Here is a 21,543-nt window from a genome sequence, read left to right on the forward strand (position 1 = left end):
ATATCTTTCATGAAACTAAATTTTAACATTTAGTTTAATATTTTCTAGCACTATTAAAATAATACCATATTTAAAGTAATATTACAAACGACGCGCACAATCAAATAATCAAGAAAAAAGGTAAAATTCAATCATTTTACCGGACCAAATCAGTGCGTAAATCGATTACTTTTACATGCGAGGAGTGAGGCAACACCAATTCTCCTATTTCTTTTTTTCTCACCAGGATATGGAGCCTTTTTTATATTAATTTGGGTAAATACTCGAAGTAGGTACAATTGAATTTCTTTGTCGAATAATAATATTGCAGAATTTTATTATATGTATAATTGTCAAAATCTTGTGTATGATATTCAAAACGAAAGGGCCAGAACTGTCCCTGAAGTATTGGAATTGGTGCAAAATTGTCCTCCGTCCACCTATTTGAATAAAAATGTCCTTACCGTTATTTTTTTGGCTCAACATTACCCTTATTACTAACAGAAAATTTATTTTTAAAAAATAAATAATATCCACGTGTCACCGTCCCATTGGTCTAACATAAACCCCAACCCGTAACCCGCCCAGATATTGACCCGTCCCAATTTTAAAATATAGCTCTCTCTCTCTCTCTCTCTCTCTCTCTCTCTCTCTCTCTCTCTCTCTTCGCTATTTCATATTAGTGAGCATTTACTTACGAGTGTATGTCTACTATTATTCATGAGGCAAACTCAAAATTGAGTTCTCTATTAGAATTATTTTTATGGAAGATGGAAGAAATTGTCATATTCTTCTTAATGCAAAAAGTTTAGATTCTTTTTGTTTATGCAATGGGTATTTTTTGTTATATAATTTCCTTTATTTGAAATTTGTGGGAGGGTTTCTTCACTATTTTTTGTTATTCCTCCGTGAAAATTTGAGGATTTATTTTTCAATTTTTTTTATTATTTATGTGATGTGTATTTCTATTTTTTTAATTTATTTCATTATTTATTCAATTAATATGTAAGCTTTTCTACTCCGTGTAACGGGTATTGTGCACTTGTCACATTTCATACACACTGGGTTCATATGATGTACTAATAATAATTAACAATTTTTTTAGATCATTTCTTCAGTATTTTTTTTTCTTATTTTGATTGTTATCATGGATTCAATTTTCTCGATTAGATTATTGTGTTAAATCTAGTAAAAAAAGGATTTTCTACTCATAATTTGCAAATGAGAGAGGCTACTGTATACGCTACTATTTCCGGCGGATTCGCCGTTGAATTCCGCCCAAGTAGCAATAAGGCAGAGAGAGAGAGAGAGAGAGAGAGAGAGAGAGAGAGAGAGAGAGAGAGAGAGAGAGAGAGAGAGGGGTTTTAAAATTGGAGCGGGTCAATATTCGGACGAGTTAAGGGTGAGTTTAGTTATATTTTAGTTGAAATTTAAGTTAGGCCAATGGAACGGTGGCACGTGGATATTAATTAAATATTTTTTTTCCAGAATTTTCTGTTAGTAATAAGGGCAATGTTGAGCCAAAAAAATAACAATAAGGACATTTTTATTCAAATAGGTAGACGGATGATATTTTTGTACCAATTTTAATACTTCAAGGGCAGTTTTGACCCTTTTCCATATTCAAAATTTTAATAAATTTCACGGTAAGAGTAAAGAGTAAAGAGTCCGCGGCTCAACAATCATCAATGATCTCAAACTTTACAAGATTCATTTCATTAAATGAAATCTATAATGTTTAAAACAAAAATCCATATCAAAATTCAAATTTAGATAATTAAAATCAAATTGAACGAAGAGTTTCAAATATTTTCCACGTTCAAAGAAAAAGTTTCACATCAGTTGTGTAGAATTCAATAATAATAATATTGAAACAAAAAAATTGCTTATGTCAATCTCACCAGAAAAAGCTCTAAAATAAACTTAATTTAACACCGTATTCAGTGCACATCAACTGTTTCAACATTTGGGGTCAGATACCGAGCAAATTTTAAATAACAAAAATATATTACGTACAGAAAAATGTATGCTACTCCACCTCCACCGTACCTCTCTTTTGGATTTAATATTCTCTTCCCTATATTTGGTTGTTAAGCCCTAAAAGAAGTGACAGGCTGACAATTAATTTTAAAACTTCTACGTAATCATACTTGTGCTTTTGAGTGAAAGATGTAATTTTGTACGTGGCAGGTTTTTAGGGTAAACAAGTACGTCCACGTGTCGCCGCAAAGCAAAGTTAAGTACACGTGGCTGGGATTTGAGCATGCTTTAGAGGAATTAATTGTTATTTAATAGGTAAGTACTCGTGTTACATGCACTAAACACCAAAAGCAAAAAGGCTAAGGTTGAGGCACGTACGTTTCTGTTACGTAAGCTTGGCATGCACTCTTCTCCTCCCCACATTTCAAACAAACGATGTCGTATGATTTAAAATATTGTTTCTTTCTCGAACAAACGTCTTGCTTTCACTATTCAATCCCCTTGACAAAAATGCAATTTTTTCCTTTTAACGTTAAACTATTGTGTTCCATTAATTAGAGTCCACCTAAAACTTCACTATAGTAAAGTTTAAGGGCCCATTAACATTTTTTATTTACTTAGGAAGATCTAATTTTATGAGTTCAAACTGAGATAAATTTTTTATACCATTTCACCATATAACCTGTCTAGATGACAAGAATGTTTTTAATGCGATGATATGGCAAACTTACGATGCTAATTAACGTCTTGCTTCCAGTAATAACATAGATTTTTTTTTTTACTTTTTCTCAACAAAAAAATATTATTTATTCATAAAATTTGATTAGTTCTTGAAAAAAAAAATGAAGAAAAAATTTCAAGTTTCAAAACTGATTAGGGCTAGTTTTTGGGTGTAAATATTTTGTTTCCTTCAAAAAATTTTAACTTTTAATATATGTCCAAGTATAATTTTACAATACAACTTTAGTTTTTTTAAAAAAGAATTTAGCCAAATTTATGTGGAAATGCTAGCTATGTCCTTTGGTGGTGATGTTTGGAGATGGAAGACGCTATCTTCATGTCATGCTCTGCTTCTCCAACTGGCAACTTTGACAAATTAAGGGTGGGTTCAGTAAATGCATCAGACCTGCAACCCCTGCTGTAGTCATTTCGATGATAATCAATATATACTATAGTACTTAAGTCGCAAGAAAATATTTCCATCTTTTCAAACATAATCTCCTATTAGTCACAATCTAGATTAGGACTAGCTGATTATCCAACGCGGACATGGTCCACATATAGCCTGTTTGGTCGAGCCGGATAAATTGCGAGAAGTGCTTTTGAAAAAAGTATTTTTGGAGATAAATATTTTGTGTTTGCCTAATCACTTTGAAAAATATTTTTGAGCAATAATTTATATTTGGCTAAGCTTTTCAGAAAATACTTTTAAGTATCAAATTACGAATAAGGACATGAATAGATTTACTTAATAGTTAATACTATAAGTGAATAAATAATCTTAAAAATTTATTATTACAGGCAATAATTAAATCTTTTTATTTTATTTAAGTAAAATAAGAAAATAAAATTTAAAAGTACTTAATTCTTTTAATATAAGTTAAATGTATTAAAAAATATTCAACAAATATAAAAGCATTCACTCCTAAAATCACTATATATTAGTTATCCTAAAAATAATAATAAATATTTATACATTAATATTCTAAGTATTAGGTTTAACAGTTATTTTGGTATATATTATATTTTCTTAAGGATATTTTTTGTAAGAAGAAAAGTCAAAACTGCTTCTGCTTCTACTTTTGAAAGAAGCTACTTTTTTCTACTTCTCATAAAATGCTTCTGTTTCTTCCCAAAAGCACTAGTTTTCCCCAAAAAAACTTGGCGAAACACCTCAAGTTAGGAAAAAAAGTGCTTTTGAGAAAGAAGAAAAACACTTTTGGACTTTTGAGAAGCTTGGTCAAACAGGCTAATAATCTCTGATGATCTAAATCAATTAGGATCGTTTGGTACGAGGGATAAGATCTGAATTAAATTTATACTGTGTTTGGTTGGCGGTATAAATTTAATGCAGGATAAATTTATACCGCCAACTAAACACGATATAAATTTAGTCTCAGATTTAATTCGGAATATCCCATCTTATCTTATCAAATTTAAAATTATTTTATCCGGATAATTTAGTCCCGGATTATAATCCAGGGATAAAGTGGCACCATTAATTTGGTCAATTCTTAAGGACATTGCCACCTATTGAAAAGATTAATTGATGGAATGTACCACCTTTCAGGGGTCCAATGCTATCAGATCATTAATGACATTTCAGACTTTGTTCTAACCATCAATCTTAAGGTAAATTATTTGGTTTACTGCCTACTCCCTTTCCTCAATGGAAGTTACACACAAAAAGATGGGAAAAGGAGGAATTTTCGGGTGTGTTTGGTAGAACGGAAAATGTTTTTCAAAAAAATATTTTTTTGGAAAACAAGTAATAATCTTATGTATTTGTGGTGTTTGATTCGCAAATTAAGAAAAATAATTTTTCAAGAATATTCATAAATAATTTAAATACAATAAACATGAAGCCATAAACTTTCGAACTAATAACCTTCCGAACCCACAAATTGCATAAACTTCCGAACCGCTAAACTATCGAATTCGTAAACTCTATAATCTCTAAACCCGCAAACTTCCGAACACATAAACCACTAAACTCATAACTTTGGAACTCGTAAAATTTCGAACCTGTAAACTGAAAAATGAAAAAACCAGAATTGAAAATATAAAAATATAATATATTTTTTGCGTGCGTGCGTGCAGGGGGAGGAGAGGGGGTCTATGGGGGTGCTGTAGAAAAAATTTTACTGAAAATTGAAAATATAAAAAAAACAGTTTAAAAAAAAATCGGAGGGGGGGAGGGGTCAAAAGGCATCGGGGATGAGGGGTTAGCAGGGTGGGTGGTGACGGAAAATAAAAAGAAATAAATTCTCGAAAAAGAAAAAACTTTTTGGAGAGAGGGGGTGGGAGAGATGGGGTGGGGAGAGAAGGGGGAGGGGTTGGGGTGAGATTTGAGGGTAGATGGAGTTTTTAGAAAATATTTTCCTAACTTTTTCTAGGAAAATCATTTTACTCCAATTTCAGGAAAATGTGATATATAGAAAAATATTTTTCAAATTATTTTGTGCAACCAAATAGTGAAAAATGAAAAAATATTTTCCGTCATACCAAACACACCCTTCCTAAACAACTATTGTTTAGAGTCTAGTAATTATAGTTTGCCTAATTACCATTCGTAACTACTATTTAGTTGTTACTAACTTGTATTCAAACGCGCAACGAATACAATCTGTGGTAAATTTTATTCGTTCGTGCAACAAATACAACATGTATCAACTGTATTCGTTCGCACAATTATATTCATTCGTATAATTAATACAATATGTATCAATTGTAATTAAGGCGGAATACAAGGGTGCATACAAAGAATACAACTTGTATCGACTGTATACAGGGGTGTATACAAAGAATACAAACATGTATCGATTGTATTTGTTCGCGCAACGAATACAACTAAGATGAAATATATAAATACAAAAGAAAAAAAATGTTCTTGTTGAGGATCGAACTCAAGACCTCCTTTCACTAAACGGACGTTCTACAATATAAATACGAATGGTAAATTTGTTAAAAATATAACTACGAATAAAAAATATAGTGTAAATATTTGATTGTGTTAGCATTATTTTCCCAAAAAAAAAATAGAAAGAGCAGAGGAAATGAAAGGAAATGAGTACTAGTATCAGCTTAGTCAAAACAATACTGATAGCTAGTTGTAGGTTTTCTGTATCAAAGTCTATGGAAGGTCCAAGCTTGTATGATTAAACAGTGAGGTAATGCATTCAGTATATTTCCTGTCTCAATTTGTTTATAACTTCTCATTTATCTTAATTAGGTAGATTACACTAATATTTCAGAACCAAACCAAACATAAATTCGATGATATTTTTCAAATATTAAGTTTGAGTATATAAAAATAAATACACAAAAGCAACTACTTATATATTATAGTAATGAATAATTCCTTTAAAGGTATTTGTCACAAATTATTTTGTTTAACAGTTAAAAAAAAAGGAAAAATAACAATCATTTCACTTCATTTCAGCTTAAGAAAGAAGATTGGTCAAGTAGTTTCCCAGATTTAAAGGAGACAAAGGTATATTAAGGGGGAAGTGGTATTTATTACACACATGACATAACGTCTTAACCAGCAAGTGGGGGTGGGGTCAATAGCAGCAGCTGCAGGTTAACCATAGATTAGATTAGAACCAAGGTCAAAAAATACACAAGTGGTTAACAAGGACGACCACAAACCTATAGATTCTTACATTATCTACAGTCATCATCATCTTCATCAACCCATAACCAAAAATACAAAACACAAAACTTCCCTTCCCTTTTTCATCTCTTTCTCTTAATTTTCTCTACAAAAAGCTCTACTACTATCTTCTTCCTTTTTGCATGAAATGTTAGACCAAAGTCTAACAACAATCAACTCTTAAATCTCAAGAAAAATGCAAAAGCACTAAAGCTAACTAGATGTTTGAGAAATGGACATAAGCAGCAACACAACCACTGCCATAGCCACTACTGTCAAAACAACCGAAGCTGAACCCGAAACCCCTATTCGGATCCAACCCGCTAAGCCCATTTCTTTTAGCAACGGTGTCCTCAAACGCCACAATTCTCTTCATCTTCCCCACCACCATGGCTTTAACAAAAACAACCACCACCACCACCACCACGCGGTGGTGGTCACTTACAAGGAATGTTTGAAAAATCACGCTGCCAGCTTAGGTGGTCACGCCGTTGACGGTTGTGGGGAATTTATGCCCTCTCCCACTGCTAATCCGGTGGACCCTACTTCGCTAAAATGCGCTGCTTGTGGCTGTCACCGTAATTTTCACCGCCGCGAGCCGGAAGAGCCAGTACTCCCGAATCAGAACACTATTCCGGCGTTAGAGTACCAACCTCACCATCGCCACCACCCTCCTCCACCACCGCCGCCGCATCATGGTGCAAGTGGAGGCCACAGTAGTCCTAATTCCCCATCTCCACCTCCGATCTCCTCTGCTTATTACCCCGCCTCTGCACCCCACATGCTCCTTGCACTTAGTGCTGGCTTGTCTAGCCCACCTGCTGAGAATAATCAGCTAATTTCTCCATCTTCAAACCCGATGTCATCTGCTAATTTAACAAACCCTAATGGGAGTGGAAGAAAGCGATTCAGAACTAAATTCACGCAAGATCAGAAGGAGAGAATGCTGGAATTCGCTGAGAAAGTTGAGTGGAAAATACAGAAGCGAGATGAAGAGCTGATTAACGACTTCTGCAGCAAAATCGGAGTTGAAAAAGGGGTTCTTAAGGTATGGATGCACAATAATAAGTGCAAGAAAGATCAAGCCACCGCCGCTGCCGCTATTAACACCGTCGCTACCCCCAACCTCCTCAATGGTAATAATGGTAACGGTTTTGGTTTAATTAGTAGAAATAACACTGACACTATTGCTTCTGAATTCCATCTTCACCACGAAAGCAGCAAAGATAATGACAAAGACCACAGCCACCAACTTCATAACAACGATAGTGTTAGTGCTCATGGTGTTACCACTAATGGGTCGTCTTCTTCATCTTAATCTTCGAATTAATTGGTGGATAAAATAAGGCCTATCTTAAGTATTAGTTCTAGAATGAGAAAAAAAGAAATTTCAGGCTCTACTGTTAGTTTATGTTACTTCTATTAGTTTTTTTTTCCTGTTCGTAAAATTTAGCGTTAAGAACTTGATGATGATAACGATGGAGAGATATTGTTCCAATTAGCAATTTAATTTTTTTATTTCCTTTTCGTTCGTGCCACTATAAACTACACTAATTATGTCTCTGTTGATTGACATAAGTGTTTTACCTTTACTAATTGGGCTTCACAATTTCAAGTCATTTTTTCTTGGTTTAATAGTTTGCTTCAAATTCTTACACTTTTGCACGTATTTAACACCTATAGCCATGAAAAATTAAACAGAGAAGAAAGCTGGAATGGTGTGACTGGATCGAGGTGGGGGGGGAGGTTTAGGGGGAGGGGGAGTATTTATTTTGATTCTTGTCTGAGATAAAGAAGCACAAAGTGGCATACATGCAATGGGGCGGTTACGAATATTATTTTAATGCGCTAGCAGTAGCTAGCTTTACATAATATTCTAATTTGTTCTTTTTGTTAAAGTAACAATACTTATAAGTACGTGATTAGTGTTTGATCATTTTTAATGTTTTTTTTATCCTTTCTAAAGCCGCAGCATTCTTCTTTAGATATTTTTAAAACCTTTTCTTTTCTATTGAATTGTGTGATGTCTATTTTGTGTTAGGTCACCATGACATGTTAATCCTGACAAAGATAGGATATCTCGATTAGTTTTCTTTTTCAAAAGCAGAAAAAATTTAGGGTCATCGAAAAAAGTGAAAAATTCCTTATTTAACCACTTGATGACTTAAATGTAATAAACTTTTGTGGTAGGAATTTAATAGGATGGTTTCATGAAGTAATCTCCATGTATGATGATATCGAAGTTAACTTTCTAAGCAATTTGGGGTTATGGGTAAAGTGTGGTTTGGTTGGCTTTCTTTATAAAAATTAAAAGATAACGCTATCCATTAACAAAGTTTAATGATTGTTAAGGGGATAATCTAACTTTATTTAGGTGTGACTTATCGCCTATAAGTATGACTTTCCTTTTAAGGGAAGCAGTCGAATGACAATAATTGATTATTAAAAGGTGATGAAAGATTAGTGTCGTGTCATTACCTCCTGTGGCCCTAAGTGGGTAGTTTGGTTTCGTTCTGGATCTCTGATTAATGCAGTAATCTTTATTTTGCTGAAACTTGAAAGGAAAAAAATTCTTTGTTTTCGGCTTGATAAAGTCGTTCTAACGATAAATTATTAGGTTGATTGAGATTCAACAACCTAAAAGTATGGGTTGAAGGGTCGTTCAGGCTTTTCATTAATTTAGGTGTAGGGTTGGGTATATAGCTGTCTGGTCTGTATTACATAAGCATTATCATTTACTATTCAGACACATGATTGTCTGTTTACTTTTTCAAGCGGAAATCATGATTGATTACTTGCATATATAAAAGCTGTAATAACAGTACTTTTCTTTCCCTAAACATCAAGTAATAAGTTTGTTACGTGTCTCTTCAACCGATGTAAGGCAAAATTAAGAAAATCTTCTTTTTCTGTTCGAGTCAAATAATCTTGGATTTGCATTCTGATCGATCCAATGTACAAAAGGAAGAATCACTCCTTATTAAAAGTTTCTTCATTCTCCTGAGCTTAAAATTTCTAGTTAAAGATAATTGAATCTTTACTATTGATGAGCGAAGAAGTTCACTGCTTTGTCTTTGGGTGCGAGTGGGGATCTGGGAAGGAAGAAAAGTGGTTGGTGGAAAGGTTCAGAATAAGGACTAAGGTGATATTAAAATTAATATACGAGGGGCCTTAAAACATACCCCATTTGTTTAAAAAAGAATGAAACTATTATTATTTGCTCGACTCAAACAAGATATCTTTGATCATATTTTTGCAATTTTTTTTTAGATATTTTGAATTGTTAACTATTGTGATATACTCTCTTGTTTCAATTTAAATGACACACTTTCCTTATTAATATGTTCAAAAAAGAATAATACATTTCTATATTTGAAAATAATTTAGCTTTAAACTTTTCATTTATCCACTTTACCCTTAATGAGAAGCTTTTATAGCCACAAATATATAATGGCCCTACGAAGCTTTTGACTCTTAAGCATTTAGGATCACATGTTTCGAAAGTCTTCTTTTTTTAAATTTTTTTTTGTGTTAAGTCAAACTACATCATTTAAATTGAAACAGATGGACTAGTACTTTCTATAGTTTCTAAATATCTAAATTTTATTTTAAATAACTTAAAGATTTTTATTCAAATTCATACTTAAAATTAGTTAATTTGATCCTAGTACTCCAAAAAGGTTCAAATAAATTAAAATGGACAAAGTATATCATATATACATAAATATCATATGCCCCGGGGCGAAAGGCATATCTTATTTGGATTCTTACGGCGACTTATATTTTTTTAGTATTATAGGGAGTATAGGTCATGGTGGGGCTTTTTAGCCCCCAACTAGATGGATTTTCGAGTTGAGGTGATGCTCACAATTAATCCCATAATCTAGTAATCAATTCAATTCATATCAATTTATTAAGGCTTCTATAGAATTGGCATTCACAATAATAAGTTTTATAAAGTTGGCATGCATGCAATTGAATTTTTTGTTGTTCCTATCATGTTTTTCTTTCACAAAATCCCAACCCTTAAATACCATGATATATAAAGCTGTAAAAAGAAAAGGACTCATAAAGAGCTCTTTTCTAAAGAATCTAAAAATGGTAGACAGTTGAAATTATAACGAAGACGAGTAACTTTTAAGTTAAATTACCTAAGGTCATAACAGCTACTTTTTAATTTTCTCAACTCTTTTCAAACGATTTCATACACAACCACCCGTCCAACACTCTTCTCTGATAATGTGTTTTCAGAAGCAATTCGACTAGAAACTCAGTTTGTCACAGTTGAAATCCTACGAGAACAGCCTAATTTCAAAAAAAACACAGCAGATCTGCGAGTTTCTGAAAGTTGATAACTTATTCCAAACAAGGAAATTAAAGACCACTGAAAAAAAAAGAAAGGGCCAATCCTCATTGCGGGGATAAACAGAGGACCACATCCTTTATTATGGGCATAAAGGGCACTGCACTTTCTTGCGTTTTCAATGTGGTCCAACAAATTTTGAGGTCGCACAAGATTAAGTGTCTATTAATTCTACGGTGGTAGATAACGTTCCAAAAGTTCCATAATATTTACCAGCATATGATTCCAACGTAACCCTCTCCCAGCCCACAAAAAATTAAAAGACAAAACTATAGAGGAAAAAAATCTTTTTGTTTGTGAAAGAAAAGATTGAAAATCTTTTTCAAGTTGGTTCTCGTAAATACATGGGAAGATCTGCAAAAACATTTATGAAAACATGGCGTATATAACTTAATTTCTACCCAAATTCTGAAGACCACTAAGATTTCACTTTTAGAAATGAGGACATCATGACAAATATAATTGCAGAAAGAGAGAGAGAGAGAGAGAGAGAGAGAGAGAGAGAGACTTGCTAAGTTTCATAGATCTCATGTGTTGCACACTATATAAAGCTCACGGAATAAAGAATGATGTTTGGATTTGAACCTATAATTGTTGAATTCCTAGATATTATTGCTTAATCATTCAGTATTATAACAATTATTCCATTAATTCGAATGTGCACGCAGAGTGCCTATTTTAGGAAAATAATTAGCTGATAAGATGGAGAGCATACATATAATGTGTAGGGATCTCTTAACGGTGTGAGACTGTGTGGACTTGGCCCAAAACGAATAATATCACACCATGTTAAGAGTGTATTTGAATTGATTTAGCCCAATAAAGAATTTCTTCATTTACGCGCCTCGATCTTAAGATTTCTGATTAAGTTTAGAAAAAACTTAGTGCGTTCCACCATATTTGCTGATGTTGAATCCAAGCGTTAATTGGAGGTTGTTTCTTAATGCGTTTGAAGTTACCTTCAATTTTTTAAGACTCGTAACAAACAAAATAGGAGGGGTTGGATGTGAAACTCCACTTGGTCCAACAAAAATAGACCAACAATTGTACTAGTGAAATGTGGAAAAGTGAGAAAAGGGTGCCAAGCCAACAAAAGGCCCATGTGTTAGAATTGCAGAAAGAGACGTTCGTCTAACTAAAAACGGAAGACGGGCGGCAATGCTACATCTTCTTCCTTTTCAACTATCGCTTGTTGGCCATGAAATTTCATTTTGTAAAATGTTAATGCAAATTCATTTTCCACTTGCGAACTAAAGGTTGCCTTGAAAAGACATGGCCGTTGCAATTTTTAAGCTAAATTCTGGACTCTCTTCTTTTTTTGTGTGTGGGGGGTATAGTATCACTAGAGGAGTCATAATGTAAAATTTATGGGTTTCGTAATTTTTGGCTTTTTAAGTTATATGATTCTATATATTTAAGGTCTAGGAACGGGAAAGATGAAAGCGGCAACTATCTAGAAGATCGAGGGATATATTACCTAATAGTCCATTCATGTAGTCACTTGTATAAGTGATATAAAGGGCGGAACTAGAGTGTGAGTTATGGATTCGATCAAATTTACTAGTTTTACCAGGGAAACTCTTTTTAGTATGAGTTGAGCCCGTAAATAACGAATAATGAAACAATTCATATATTGACATTTCGTGCTCATTTCCAAATTTATCTCATGACGTTTACCAGTATTATTAAAAGGTCAGCGAAGCTAAGGTTTCGTATATGTTATATCCTTTCGATCGAGCGAGAACTTATAAGGAAGGCCTTTTCCTAGAAAACGTCCGAAACAACCTGCTACAAAACTACCCCGAAAGAAAGATAGTCTTTTTTTCGATTCCGCGCATTGGAACAGTTCCGATGAACAGTCACTCACTTTTGACAGTTATACGATTCCAGAAGATGATCCAGAATTGGGTCAATCACGTGCGCCCATCTTTTTACTGTTGTCAATGAATCTCTTCCATGTTCGATTCTACTCTATGTTAGAACATTTCAGAGCAGAGCTTGAAGCAAGGGTCAGAACTTTAGGCGGGGGCCTCTGTCGATAGAGCTAAAGCAGTCATGCTGGAAAAACTCGTCGACGCCGTCAAGTATCTTGCAGACGTGGACGAGTTGCCCGAGGAGAAACGAATCCCCGCTCTCATTGTTAGCAGGGGCGGACCCACCTTATAGGTACGGGATTCAGTTAAACCCGTTTCGTTAGAAAAATTAATTAATTTAACCTTGGAATTTTATCAGAAAATTATGAAACTAGTAAATATTATAATATCTGAACTCATTTGACATTAACTAAAGTTGTAGAGCAGTGGCAAGTGGGTTCAAAGTAATTAAGGGCCAGGGTTACAAGTTCGAACTTCTACAAAAGCACTGATCAATGTACGTGTATAAATGAATGAAATGCATTTCTGTCTTCATACCCTGTCGTTTTTGAGTATTTGAGTATCTGTCTGTATTGGAGTCCTATCAATACAAAATATAAACGATTTCCCACCTGCTTTATTCAAATTTAGTTTGGCATTAATGCGGAGAAAATGGCATTGTATGATAACACATAAGGAGAATTGGTAATTTTTTGGCCTTATATTAGGTTTGGCAATAGAAGCGCAAAAGAATTCCTCTCTCTCTCTCTCTCTCTCTCTCTCTCTCTCTCTCTCTCTCTCTCTCTCTCTCTCTCTCTCCATTTCTTCATTGTGCATCATGTAAGGTAACCATTTTTCGACTATTGCATTCCGTATCTTCCTCCATAAATGGTGCCTTATTCTCTTTAGTTTTCTTTATTAAAGAATCTCTCTCTTCTAATTGCTCGCAGCCATCTTCCTAAAAATTATGTTTTATTTTCTTTCAAAAGTACCTAAAAAATTTTAAAATCTCCTTATATCCCTTTTCTTATTTTTTATTTTATTTTTCACTTAGCAATGTATGTAAGTTTAGAGCAAGTTCTAAGACATAAAAATAATAAATATAATTATAAGAGTAAATAAATTTTTGATATACATTTTGATATACAAAGATGGGAAATAAATTTTTGATATATAAAAAGAAGGAAAATAAATTTATGATATATATATTGGTATACACATTATTTTATATGTTATACACTATGATATATAAATAATATAATTATTTGTATTATGATAATACATTCGTATAGAGATAACAATAAATTTTGAATAACTATATTTATAAATTCATAGTTTGGATATACAAAGAAGGAAAATAAAATTTTAATATTCATTTTGATATACACAAAGAGCGACAATAAAATTATGATATACATTTCGCAAATAATCACCAATACATATTTTGGCTGTTATATATCAGTGCGTATATCACACAATATTTTTATTGATATACATAAACATGTATATCACATTGCATATTAGTGTATATCACAACATATTTTCATTGATATACGTAGACATGTATATAAATATGCATGATATACATGAAATAAACAGATATACAGGGTGATATATAGATATATCAGTTGATATACACTGAGATGTGTATTCACCCAAATTCGAAAGTTCAAAAAACTTGAAATGTGTATAGTCACCCAAATTCATTCCTCTTTCAATTCAAACAGAATATTTCTCTTTTGGACAAATGTTTTGTGCAAATTTATAGAAAGTTTGCTTGATTTTGTCCATTAATGCTAAGTGAGAATGAAAAAACTTGTGGCAACTTCGAAAACGGGCCACGAGAATTCAGTTTCATGGTTTGATTCATTCTTTTGGGCATCTATTTATGTCAATTGCTCTAAAATTTTCTGGTGTGAGGAGAGAGGATGAGGAGATATGGAGAAGAGAAGCGAAGAGAGAGAGAGAAAGAGTGACATACCGGGAGAATGTCTAACCTGGTTTATTATACAAATTTAATTTTTTAAATTAAAACATAAATGTGAGTCATAAGATGCCAATAACAATAAGTTGGGCTTTTTTATGCCATTTATTAAGTTAGGTTGTCATACAATGCCAAAACCCCGTTCCAAAATCCTGATAATCGTTAATCTTATAGGCCTAAGTTGTGTTAATCTTGTGGGCCTAAGTTGTTTCTCGATCCCATTTTAATGAAGATGTTTAATTTTGATAGAAAGTTTAAATAAGATATTAATTTCATTTGAAAAATATAAGGTTGTTGAATTCTTAAAAGTTATATAAGTTGCATAAAACTTGAATCATGTTAAAGATTTGAGATGTTAGAGTATCATATAAATTGGAATATAGCGATAGTAACTAAACAGTATTAGATTTAAATAATTGGACTTAAGTATTATATTATTAATAAAGGAGATGTAATAAGTAAAAGCTGAAAAAGTGATTTTGTTTGAATATAAATTTGTGATACAGTAGAGAAAAGACATGTGTGAGGAATAATATTTTTTCTCAAACAAAGGAAATGATTTGTCATCAACCACCATTTATAGAAATCTTTTCGGTCCTTGTGCAAAAAATTGCTTCAGACTTTATTTAATAAGGAAGCACAATCACGTGATGAACATGACTTTTCTATTCAATTGTCCTCTCAAATTAATTCCATCTTCATTCATTTGTTTCAACTTTTACTTACAACGATGACTTCTATTAATAATTGCTAGGAACAACAACAAAAAAATGTTTTTACATTGTTTTTTCTTTTATTTTTTTGTTACGGAAAGACCAATCCTGAGAAAGTAAATACAACAGAATTCCTTCTTTTATGTCTCATAAAGACATCAAAGTGTGTTCAGAACGGAATAATTGCACTTTTGATCCCTCGCTTATTGATAAACTTTGATTTTAATTCTATGATATTGAAACAAGCACATTTATTTTAGAACTACATTACCCTCAAATATATAACATTACCAATTTAACAAAAAAATAGATAATTGAATAAATTAACAATTAATAATTTGTTAATTTTGTAAAGATTCACAAGTATGAGGATAAAAACTGCATATTTTAATTAATTGGAGGTAAAATATGTTTAATCGGATATCATAAGTACCGAAATTGGACTATTTCAGTATTTCAAGGTCGAAAGAGCAAAATTCCCTGTGAGAAAAATAAAAAGAGGAGTAGGACAAATGTCATAGAGAAGTTGTCAATTATAATAGGGCTAAACAAAGAGAGACGTCATGATTAGGGTTAGGTGTTGAATGTGGATTTGCTTGGTTTCAAGCACAACAAAATTGCAGATCTGGCTGTTTCTTCAATGCCTTTTATGGGTAAAATGAAAGAGGAAAGACGTAACAATATTGAAAAAAGAAGGCCCATCACTTTGTGAGGACCACAGCATACCCCTTAGATAATTACAAAAGGTTTGTAAAATGGGGAAATATGCAATTTAAAGTTTCTGCTGCAATGCTTATTAGTTATTTGAGTATTATAATATTTCATAGAAATAGTCATAATTTAAAGTTTATGAGTTGTAAATTTATGTTGAACTCATAGTTTATTTTAGTTATTGAATTTATAATTAAATATTTATATATATTTAATAAATTTTATAAAACAAATATAGATTCGAAGCAAAAGCTTGTAACTAATTTGTGGCTTCGCACCTGCATTATATATTTCGTTTCCTGAAAATGATAATGAGTGAGTTCGACAAAGGAATGATTGATAAAGTATAGATTATAATTTAAAATCGTTTTTTAGCTGCCAAATCGCTGTTAGCAATATAAAATTGATGCAATCTAAATCAGTGAAAAATACCTTTTTTCTGTCGATGTAAAGTCAGCTTAAAAAAATAATTCTAAATAGACAAAGAAAAATTCAAAAGATAATTGCAAAAAAGTTATAAGAAAGAAAAATAATTTACGAAAAAGAAAAAGAAAAGGGATGTTTTGTTTTTGGAAAAGAGTGAGTATTAAGGAAAATGCATATACTGATTTGACACCAAAAATAGGCCTATGTTTTAGATATGGGAAAATGGCCAAATATACCCCTCTATTTTAGCTAGCGTTTGGCCATACATTCCCAAATTTGTTCTGAAAAATTTGATTTGGGTGAAGTTTGGTTTGAAGATGAAAATATGTTTGGACATCAGTTTTCAAAACATATTTTTCAAATTTATTTTGGAAAAACATGAAACATGACTTATACCCACAAGTTCTAAAAATTATCACAAATATCCAACAGTACCATTATCAATAATATTCATTATATTATCGCAAACTATAGTCCTGAACATAAATAAATTTGATACAAAATTATCATTTTTATAATGAACTACATCATACACTATCAGGTGGCCGAGAAGACGAAGCAACATTGTTATAAAATAATAAATGTTGGGCTCTTTTATAAAATACAAAAGTTTGGGGTAATTTTTAAAAAATATAGTAATGATATTTTGGCCCAAAATCAGCTCTTTTGGGATTTGAGATTTTGCCAAAATGTAGGCAAAATCTATGGCCAAACATGTGTTTACCAAACAAAATTTAAATTTATTTTGGAAAAATCAATGGCCAAACGGGTCCTTAGTATATTGTTCATATCTACCCTCCGTTATACTATCGGGTCACATCTACCCTTATCGTTAGCCAAACTTTTTAAAAATACCCTCCACCTAATGAAAAGCCACCAAATTAAAAAAATACCTATTTTTTTAAAACCCATTAATAACCCGTTAAATATTTTTTATTTATTGCATTTCTTCCTTACAGATTAGTCATCTCCTTCGTAGTCATTTGTTGAACTTAAGACGTGAGACATAAAAATACCGACAATCATATATTCATATTCTCGGTCTGTATAATATGGCATTAGACAAAGGGATTCCATATTATAACCACAAAAAATACAACCAAAAGTGATAACATGACATTCTAACGCCACCATGAACAACTAAGAACCAAAAATATAAATTCTTACTAATCCTACTTCCACTATTATTCTCGGTATCTCTCTAAATGAATAAAATATGTTAAGACGTCTGAGAAATTTAGGTTTCGTATTTTTATATGATGGGTTTAACGGGTTATGGGTTAATGAATTTTTTTTAAAATGATTATTTTATTAATCTGGCGGATTCCGTTAGATGGAGGGTATTTTAAAAAAAGTTTTGTTAACGGTAAAGGTAGATATGTCCCGATAGTATAAAGGAGGATAGATGTGAACAATATACCGAAGTAGAAAAATATATTTGGCCATTTTCCCTTTATAATCTGCTGAAATTGTTTCCTCAGACGATCGTGATATAAGAGAACCTTCATCCTCTGGGCTCTAAGTTAGGTCGTTCGGTGAAGAAAAAAGAAAAAACAGCTCATGAGCCAGCCTAAAATAAGGGAGCGTTTGAGTGCTTCTTTAGCCCAATTCGCTTAGTAGAATTGTAAGGTGTTTGGCCCACTAATTATTTCTTGTTTATTATGGGTCCTTACACCATTTAAAGACTCGATGGTCAGAAAGAAATTTTCCTCTTTTTCTTTTAATTTTTTTCCGGTCAAAATTTGATTGAGTAATTGGATTTATAAGGTGCATAAATATCGAGATAATACCAACAATTTTGAATTTTAGATGGATTCACTAGAAAGTGGACAATATGACACTACAGCATTTTTTTTGCTTATTTCCTTTTACTTTTTTTATACGTTGACAGAAAACTGCTCCCGGTCTTCCTAATTATATTCGCGCTGAGTGGATAATTTCGTCTATCTTTGTACATTTACTTAAATTGACTAGCAATTATCTGATCGTCCACATATACTTGACATTCATAAGTTGCTCAGGTGCATGAGAGATTGATTCATCTGGAGGACTTCCCTAGTATTTGACTGTTTTTTCACACACTTATATATTTGGTAAACAATAAACATATTGAAACTATATCATGATTAAGTAGATTTGACATTAGTACATGCTGCATGCAACCTTAGTTGTAGAATTTCATTCATTGAGATGTTAGTATCTACATTATAGTCGTTAAATCGCAATGATTAGGAAAGCATAGAATGATCAAGAATGTCATCAAATAATTCAATTCACTACAGTTTAACATGAAGAGTTTAACTGATCAGCATATAGCAAGAAAACCAATATGTGTTAAGAGTCCCACATTAGTGGGATATATATTTTTTGCTCTTCAGATTTTGGGTAATCCTCACATCTTGAACTACCTTTTGGGGTTTACTTAAGCTCAAGGTCCATTTTTTTTCTCATGATAGCAGAGCCAGACTCATCCCAATTGATTGCTTACCCGATGTTGGGCCTCATCTTATATTGTTCACGCTCCATATGTTTCTTGGTCTCCTAGTATGATTTTGAACAATTCTCACCTCTTGAACTAATTTTTAGGGTTGAGTTAGACCTAAAGTTTTTTTTTTTTTCAATATAGACGTTAGAGTAGGGTAAGGAGTAAGGATCATGTAAAAGTAGAAAAGGGCACTCTTTTTCTGTAATTTATAAGCAGATAACTGTTACACGTGTTAAACGGAATCCGATAATGGCTTGAAATTAAAGTTGGAAGCCATGTTTTCAATCGGGTACAAAAAGAAAGTGGTGGAACTCGAAAAACAAGCGGCTGTGAGGCTTCAATACATTCATAGATTTGACACTTACCTGATTACAAATTAACACTTACCTAAAGCTTTGTTCCCTTCCCATAATACCTAACTCCAACTGAGAGATTCAGACATTTGTGCTTACCAGCCACATGCCATATACTGAACATGACTCTTTTGGAAATCTCTTCATTCTTTTTTATTTTCCACTTAAACGCATGCCTCCACCTCTCTGATCTTTACGGTTTTACCAGCCACCTTCCTTCTGTTTTCTAATTGAAAGAACTTTTGTAGAAGAATCAATAGGGTTATAACAATGTCTTTATAATGTTCAAAGGGATAACAGAAGATTAGTGAACGATGCTTTCAACAAATTTCTCCCTGGAGGAATGGATTTACTGCATTGAGCGAGGATAAATATCCAAGAGAAAACCAAATATACGAGGAGAGTTAGGCCAAATTTGACACTACTTACAACCCATGTTTCCATATCCATATAGTGTACTTCATTTACCAATTTGTTATACAGACTAACGAAAAGTAACTCAATGTGACATAATAACGTTGATTGTTGAGACATAATATAATTAGGTAATCAAACGAATATGTTCTCTCTAGAATTCAAAGCCAAAACCCTTGACAACTGTTAGATTAAATGCTCTTTATGATTAAGGAAACAAAATTTTGTCATCACCTAAAATTAACTACACAACATATGTAAAGTTCACTTAACAGATAAAAGAAAGCTACTTAATTTTTCACTAACTTCAATTTAGATCATTTGTTTGTAACAAACCTTTTTAACATTGGCCTTCCGTCCCCACTCTTCAACCGGCCTAACCTTATCTTGACCAATCAGAGATCCTTCAAGCAACACAGCTTCTTTAACTGGCTCTGTTACGAGATTAAAATAACTTTTGTTTGGCGCAAAATGCTGGTAATTAAATTTAAGCAAAAGATTTGAGACAACAAATTAAAAGTTAGCAACAACATAATACAGCCTACAATATCATGCAGAAAATTTGATAAACACACCATCATGTCTAATCAAAAACAGAAACACAACTTATCTCCCCTAATATATGATTTATTCTAAAAAGGGTTCACTCATTACAAACGATCTCACACCTTCACACATATAAACAAAGCCAAATACAAATCAAAAGAGAAGGAATTAGAAACTTTCCCATAGTTTCTTAATAACCTTCACTCTTGAACACGCAGAAAAATTAAATATGTACAAACACATACTCAAATACAGACCAGACCCTCAATTAAAATTTAGTAGTACTAAAACTTACTTCATGTAGTAATGGAAGAAGCAGAAGTACAATCAGAAGCAACATCAGTTTCCACTTCCTTTCTATGAAAGTTGCGGTGACAGCCACAGGCTGCACAAGTTAGGGCGGCGCCGGAAGTTTCTCCCGGCATGAACTCCCGGCAACCGTCAACGACATATCCGCCGACGCTGGCGGCGTGATTCTTTTGACACTCTACATATCTCACTGTCCTCACGGTAAAGGTTGATGAATTTGTAGAGTTGTGTGAGGAGTCATTTGATGATTTCCTCAAAACTTTTTTCATCTCTCTTCTTCAGTGTAGAGAGTTCTCAGCCGAACAACGAGAAAATAAATGGCATATGGGTGGTGGAGATTAAGGAAATTAAGATTAAATAGCTACTTTCTCTTTTGTTCTTTGGCAAACCCTAACCCTAATAGGCACATTTATACAGCGACTCAATAAAACCTTTTTTCTAAGTGTCTTACTGTAGCATAGGTTTGGTTTCTCAGTTATTTTAATAAATTTATATCATATCAATTTTTAAGTTAATTTATTTCGTTTAGCTAAAATTAATCTTTTCTAGACCGTCCCGTTTATCTCCAATTACCGTGTTTTACTGTTCATTCATTCATTCATGTCCATTTGGGTCTGTCCATGGTAAATTTTTCTATATAATAATGATCATTGTCATGAATTGATAGCACAACTTCCAATCACGTATCAAATTAGATTGGCTTTAAAAGGATTTGTCGTTTCACATTTTTGAAAAAAATTTGAACAAATTATTTCTAAGATTTCCATTTGGCGAGTAACAGTAATGTATTTTTATGGAAGTGGTGAAGCCAAGAATTTTCACTAAGAACATTTAAAATTTAATATATATGTATAAAAAGTAATTTTTGATTTATATATACACAGTATAAGTTTTTATATATACAATATAAATTTTCGATAAAGGATATTCAACTAACCATCATTCATTGTATGTGGCTACGCCACTGCCTGAGGGGAAAATGTAATTTGTTTAAACAACATTTCAAAATTGTGTAGACAAACTGTTTGTGTTCTGTTCAAGTTTATTTCCAT

At 32.5% G+C, this 21,543-nt stretch overlaps 2 protein-coding genes across 7 annotated transcripts; one reads left to right on the plus strand and one right to left on the minus strand.

The window, feature by feature from the left end:
- The first annotated feature begins 6,237 nt into the window (after window positions 1-6,237).
- On the plus strand, window positions 6,238-7,930 carry LOC104112152 (zinc-finger homeodomain protein 9-like). The gene has a single exon (XM_009621996.4). It carries the CDS (start codon window positions 6,567-6,569, stop codon window positions 7,650-7,652), a length of 1,086 nt encoding a protein of 361 aa, XP_009620291.1. The 5' UTR covers window positions 6,238-6,566; the 3' UTR covers window positions 7,653-7,930.
- Window positions 7,931-19,042: 11,112 nt separating this feature from the next.
- Window positions 19,043-21,019, minus strand: LOC104112151 (mini zinc finger protein 2-like). Of its 6 annotated transcripts, none has more exons than XR_004511066.2 (3): window positions 20,478-21,019; window positions 19,973-20,070; window positions 19,043-19,441 (listed from the first exon to the last, which is right to left on the minus strand). XR_004511066.2 is itself a non-coding variant. In XM_033660253.2 (2 exons), the coding sequence occupies exon 1, from the start codon at window positions 20,758-20,760 to the stop codon at window positions 20,479-20,481; it is 282 nt and encodes a 93-aa protein (XP_033516144.1). In that variant the 5' UTR covers window positions 20,761-21,019; the 3' UTR covers window positions 19,043-19,441; window position 20,478. The 6 variants fall into 6 exon arrangements, 4 of the variants coding, with proteins under 4 accessions (XP_033516144.1, XP_018631814.1, XP_018631815.1 ...); XR_689915.4 differs by having other exon boundaries at window positions 19,043-19,448; XM_033660253.2 differs by lacking the exon at window positions 19,973-20,070.
- Between the last annotated feature and the right edge of the window lie 524 nt (window positions 21,020-21,543).

This window comes from Nicotiana tomentosiformis, chromosome 2, assembly GCF_000390325.3.
Source record: "Nicotiana tomentosiformis chromosome 2, ASM39032v3, whole genome shotgun sequence".
In the NCBI taxonomy this organism is placed as follows: domain Eukaryota; kingdom Viridiplantae; phylum Streptophyta; class Magnoliopsida; order Solanales; family Solanaceae; genus Nicotiana; species Nicotiana tomentosiformis.